The sequence below is a fragment of the Odocoileus virginianus genome, chromosome 4 (assembly GCF_023699985.2).
Source record: "Odocoileus virginianus isolate 20LAN1187 ecotype Illinois chromosome 4, Ovbor_1.2, whole genome shotgun sequence".
Classification (NCBI taxonomy): domain Eukaryota; kingdom Metazoa; phylum Chordata; class Mammalia; order Artiodactyla; family Cervidae; genus Odocoileus; species Odocoileus virginianus.
In genome coordinates, this window is record NC_069677.1 from 21,736,818 (window position 1) to 21,742,881 (window position 6,064).

General features: G+C 52.3%; 1 protein-coding gene across 1 annotated transcript; it reads left to right on the top strand.

Annotated features, from left to right (window-relative positions):
- Nucleotides 1-278: 278 nt before the first annotated feature.
- On the top strand, nucleotides 279-3,731 carry RTP2 (receptor transporter protein 2). The gene is made up of 2 exons (XM_020870062.2): nucleotides 279-442; nucleotides 3,224-3,731. Exons 1-2 carry the CDS (start codon nucleotides 279-281, stop codon nucleotides 3,729-3,731), a joined length of 672 nt encoding a protein of 223 aa, XP_020725721.1.
- The last annotated feature ends 2,333 nt before the right edge of the window (nucleotides 3,732-6,064 follow it).

The following is a 6,064-nucleotide window of genomic DNA, read 5'->3' on the forward strand; positions in this document are numbered from 1 at the left end:
CCCTTCTCACTGCCCTTGCATCACTGCCCAGCCCTGAATCCCCAGCCTAGTTCAGGGCCCTGGGACTCCCCTTTGGGACTTCCCTCTTCCCAGCCCTGGCCTCAGCTGCCATGGCAACAGGTACCAGGGTGACAAAGGAGGTTGCTGGGTCCTGTTTCCTTCTGGTCCTGACAAGGAAGATTTTCAGACCTCAGAGATTGCACTGCTCTCACCTACCTGGCCATTTTCTGTGTTCTCACTCAGGTTGAGCTCAAACTCCCAGCCCTGCCAACAGGACCATGTGTACCAGCCTGACCACTTGTGAGTGGAAGAAAGTCTTCTATGAGAAGATGGAGGTGGCCAAGCCAGCCGACAGCTGGGAGCTCATCATAGACCCCAACCTCAAGCCCAATGAGCTGGCCCCTGGCTGGAAGCAGTATCTGGAACAGCATGCCTCAGGCAGGTAAGAGGTGGGGTATGAGGGGCTGTGGGGAGCCCCGTGGCACAGCCCTGGGGGCACCTTCCAAGAGACCCAGGCGGAGATGCGTGGAGCCCCATTCTAAGGTCAACTCAGGTTAGAGGTTAGAGGCAGAGAAGGAACTGCCAGGTGGGTCGAACCAGCTTTGATTCTAATCCCAGCTATACCACTGACTCCCTGAGTGTTCCTAGCAAGTTGTATTCTGTCTCTAGGTCTGCATTTTCCATAGCAAAGAGCAGAGGAGGCCATGTGGTCCACTGGGGAAAGCCTTAGCTCTCTCTGGTCCTAGGTCTGTGCAGTCAAGTCAATGACATCAGATTTGAATACAAAAACATTTATTGTCCACCTGCTAATTTCCAGAAACTGGCTTTGAAGCTAACAACTGTGAATTTGGGAAAATCCTTTTCCCTGTGTAGTTTCCATTTTCACATTTGCAAAACCAGAGAGTAGGCCTGAGGTAATCAATCAAATCTCTTCTAGCTCTTATACCTATGGATCTATGACAAAAAGATCTTTGGGCAGGAGTTCAGTAGGTCCTCAGGGCACAGCATCACATACAGTATAGGAGCTCCATGTCTTTCAAACAGCAAGGGGTCTTGGGTCAAGAGGACACATCCATCTGAAGTCCACTTGCCTCTCCCTCTTCTAGGTCATGGCTGGGGCTGGGATCAAGAGAATGCCCTGCCCAACCTGCTTCAAGCTCATCTCCAGGGTCGATGTGGGACTCTCCCCTGGGTCCACTGAATTAAGGGCAGATGGTAACCCTAGGCTCCTGAGGAGGCCAATAGGTGTCTGTGTTCTGGGGGTGTAAACACACAGAACCAGGACACACAGACTGGGCTGTTCACACATGCTTGCTTGCCTATGAAGTTCCTTGTTGCGCTGGGGGTGGGACAGAAGGAGGCAGGCTGTGGGTGGGGAGCTTACACTTGTACTCCTTCCCCAAAACCTGCAAATATTAGCATGAACCTGGCTGTAGGACAAAAGACAGAGAGGCAGGCGTTGATTGGCTCATTTCAACTTAAACCCACGCAAGACACATCTGACGGGCACCTGTTATGGGCTGGGCCCCAGCTCTGTCTCTGACTAGCTGTGTGTGTGCAGAGGGCTCTCTTTCCATGAAATGAAAGGCTGACTAGATGATCCTAAGTTTCCCTTCTCCTGGCTCCAATGCTTTGAGATGTAAGACCTGAGGTCTGGCTCGAGGGAGGGGAAAGATCTCCAGATTGGCTTGATTTTCAAAGGTGCAGAAGGAGGAGACTGACAATGGGAAGCTCTGAGTTGGCAAGTGGGAGGGGTGGAAGGGCTGGAAACTCAGCAAGTTGGAGGCTGAGCCCCACAGGCTTGTGGCTCCTCTCACCTTAGGGCTCAGCAGGTCCTACTTCTGGCTCCCAGCTGGCCTCAGGCGGGGCTGGAGAAGCATCACCCTTGTGCATATTCTGCACAGAGGCTCACCCTACCTATAAGTGTTGGGACTCAGTAACCCTGCTGCCCCGCAGCTCTGGCCTAGCACAGGGAGGCAGGACGGAGGGGCACACTCCCTGCTGGCTGAGGACCAGTGAGGACGCTCTGGCCTGCCAATCCTGCCTCAGGCTGCCCTGGATCCTGTGCTGCGCTTGTGCTGTCTGTGGGCCCTGGGGTTTGGGGCCAGGCTTGGCTTCATCTCCATTCCACAGCCTGGGCTGCGTGGTGCTTGGCATCACAGTAGGTGATGTGCAGGGCCTGTTGGACTGAATTGAGTTCTTCATCAGAGGTCCTTCAGGCCATTTCCAGGGGTCTTGGAGAGGGTCAGCAGTGAGGGCAGGCAACTCAGTGGACCCAAGACTGCTGTAAAGCCTCAGGAGCAGGGCCCTGGAAGAGCTGTATCTCAGGGATGGAAGGAATTGCCACTGGCAGTAATGAGTTCTCTGTCACTGAAGGTGTGCAAGCACTGGGGAGAGCTGAGATGAAGCCTAAGCCATACAAGTCCCAGGCCACTTCCCTTGTATCTCCTGAGGCTGAAACCCAAAGGGGCCTGGTTAGACAAAGCAGCCAGTGTGTATATAAATGTGATGTGTATATGTGTGTGGAGGGCCTGTGTGTGCATAAATGTGCGAGTGTGTATATGTGTGCGGAGGGGTATGCAAACCAGGATACACCTTCCTAACCTCAGCTGCAGTCCTGGATTGGGATCTAAGGATGATCTGTCAAGGGACAGGAGAGTGCACTTTGTGAAGGTGCATGGACAAAACTCTATAGTCTTCCCCCTGCCGGCCCATCTCACCCATCTGCCTGCCTGTCCCGTGAATTCTCTGTGTTCTGTGTTTGAGACAGCTAGAGGCAAGTCTTTGCCCCAGAGCAGACAGGATGCATGAGTGAGATGTGTGGTCATCCCCTTTATCAGAGTCATGAGAGGTCTGAGCAGGAGGACATAATTATCCTGCATTTCACAGATGAGAACTAAGGTCCAGACTGGCAGGAGTGACCCTGGGCAGCATCCGGACCCATGTCAGGCCAAGGGAGGGTACACAGGACGTAGGATAGAAAGCAATGCTGGAGGCCAGAGGGCTCCAGTGTTTGGCTTATGAGGATGCTGTCCTAGGCCCAGGGGAGTTCTCCAAGAGGAGGCGGAGACGCCGGCTCAGGCACTAATGTACCCAGGGAGCATAAACATTTCACCTTGACTTCCAGGCACAGGCGCCCAGGGCCCTTCCTTCCCAGGCTCCTCCAGGAGGGCTGGCTGGAAGGAACGCCCGCCTTGTCCATCCCTGTCTCTCTTCCCCGCAGGTTCCACTGCACCTGGTGCTGGCATACCTGGCAGTCAGCCAACGTGGTCATCCTCTTCCACATGTACCTGGACCGCACCCAGCGGGCGGGCTCGGTGCGCATGCGCGTCTTCAAGCAGCTGTGCTACGAGTGTGGCACGGCGCGGCTGGACGAGTCGAGCATGCTGGAGGAGAACATCGAGAACCTGGTGGACAACCTCATCACCAGCCTGCGCGAGCAGTGCTACGAGGAGGACGGCGGCCAGTACCGCATCCACGTGGCCAGCCGCCCGGACAGCGGGCCGCACCGCAGCGAGTTCTGCGAGGCCTGCCAGGAGGGCATCGTGCACTGGAAGCCCAGCGAGAAGCTGCTGGAGGAGGAGGCGACCTTCTCCAGTGCCTCCAACTCGAGGGCCCGGGAGGGATCCGGCTACAACTTCTTCTCCCTTCGCTGGTGCCTCTTCTGGGCCTCCCTCTGTTTGCTCGTTGTCTACCTGCAGTTCTCCTTCCGAAGGTCGACCTTCCTTTAGTGCAGCTGGTGGAGGGTCGGGGAGGCTCGTGGGAGTGAGAGTGGGGAGGCAGGGGGTGCAGTTCTGGTCCCGCTTCTGCTACAGATTCAGTTTATGATGCTGGACAGCCCAGTTACCTCTCTGGACCTCAGTTTATTACCCTGCAGAATGAAAGTTGCTCCAGGAGGTATTTAATAATCCTTCCATTAAAACTCGCAGTGACGGGGCCATGGGGAGAAGGGTCTAAGGTGGATTTAGAACTCTCACGGTCTGGTGTTAGTACTTATCTCACTGGGGGCAGCCCCTCCCTCCACCTCCATCTCTACCCCTTCTGATGCTTCATTTCCATATCCCATATCCCCTTAGAACCCCTTTAGGTAGGGTCTTGTCCCTGCCTGATTCTCAAATTCATCTTCAGTTGCTTTTGAGCATCCCACCATGGTTCCCTTTGGGGCAGGCTGTGGCTCCATCCAACGCATCTTCAATCAATATTCAATGTGTCTTTACCCTGTCCCTCTCCTGGAAAGCCAGCTCCCACCATTCTGAAAGGCTCCTTTTTTTTTTTTTTTAAACTCTGATGCTAGAGCCTGCTTGGCTGGAATTATTTAGAACTGCACTGTCCAATACTGTTAGTCATTAGCCATACGTGGCTAAGTTTAAATTAATTAAAATAAAATGAAAAATTCAGTTTCTCAGTTGTACCAGCCATATATCAAGGACGTAGTGGCTAGTGGTACTGTGCAGATATAGAACATGTTGACAGAAACTTCTACTGAATAGTACTTGTCTAGAATTTGAAATTCCCATGTCAGTTATGTGGTCTCATAAAATAAGAGGTGGATACAGGTTTAAAGTATCTGCAGTCTGAAGCCTTCTGGGGACAGGGACATGTGGTGGGGTACAGATACACAAATAAATATATATCCTCTGTGCTCTGTCAGTTGACTGGAATTCTTGAATCCCAGTGTTACCTAAATTTATTTCCTGGGAAGGAGGTGTGTTGTAAACGTTCACCACAAGTGATGGCTCTGTGTGTGTGTGTGTGTGTGTGTGTGTGTGTGTGTGTGTTGATTTGGGACTTGGGAGAATGTATTCCTGTGCTCTGTAGAAATATGTGAGCCGTGGTACCACTGTTTACATGTGATGCAGTATGGTGTGTGATATTGCCATCCTGTATGGAAATACCTTGTAGAAGATTCTATAGCTGTTCTAAATGCTGGGGATGCTGAGGGAAAGGGCAGGTGAGGCAGATCTAGCGATGTAAATCCTCCAGGTCACAGTGGGGCTGTGTACCTCCATTTAGGGCAGGCAATGACCAGGGGGACACAGAGTGGAGACAGCGCCTGTCTGCCAGCCCCTCCCCCTTGCCCAGTCCACGAGATTGCCCCCTGATGGAGAATGCATTTGCTTTATCTGTTCTCTCAGGCATAGCTGTGACTTGGATGATTTGACTCAGTAATTTGATTCATGATCTGATATCAGATAACCCTGTGCTTATTATTATCTGGAATAGGAAAAGAAAGTCTCCCATTCACACTCTGAGTTGTTCAGGGGCATTCACACCTTTCTATAGCTCACCTTTAGAGCTTCTGCCCCAAGTGGGGCCTGAAAACTGAAGATGGGAGTTCAAGGTGGCATGTTTGTCTGCATGTGATTCCAGAGATGGGCTGCTGTGGACACTGTTGTCACCTGTACATTTATGTGCAGGCTGGCTTTACCCTTGTCCGGCTTTGGCAGAGGGCTTCTGGTGACTTGTCCAGATTCCTCCATGGACCTGCAGGAGCAGAGAGCTAGGCTGTCTGAGAAAATCTACGTTTCTTCAACGGGGTGCACTAGAGGCACAGGAAAAGTTCATGCTGGCGCATTTGTAAACTAGCAGGCATGTGGGGTTGCATTCACTTCTTTCAGTCACAGAGAAGGCTCAGCTGGGCCCGGGCCTCTGCAGAGCATGTGCCCCAGGGGTTCTGCTCAACCACAGACACGAGGTGTCTTCTGGGAAGATGAACGGGGCAGTCCAGGAATCATGAAGTTTCCTGAGGTCTCCAACTGTTGCCAGCTTGATAAAGTAGCATCTCTTACTGAAATCGTGGTGTGTGAGGTTAGGGCTAGACTGCTGAGATTGCGTCAGGGGGAGAGTCAGGCCTCAGGTGGGTCAGCAAAGGTGGAACCTCTGAGGTGGGCCTGGGGGTTGAAGAGCCACTAAAAATGGAGTGGGGGTGAGGGGAATAGAGTAGGTGGAATGAGATGAGATCTGGGGGAAATTCTAGAAGATAAACATCTTCTCTTTCAGCAATCCCTTCTTTTCAGTATTATAAGTCCTCCTGTATCTTCTTCATATTTTACTCAAGTGAAAC

What these genes read in the sequence shown, in the direction of transcription:
- RTP2 (XM_020870062.2), top strand. Translation starts at nt 279, where the DNA reads ATGTGTACCAGCCTGACCACTTGTGAGTGGAAGAAAGTCTTCTATGAG. An exon ending in GAACAGCATGCCTCAGGCAG is followed by an intron (nt 443 to 3,223) that starts GTAAGAGGTGGG and finishes TCTTCCCCGCAG; the next exon opens with GTTCCACTGCACCTGGTGCT.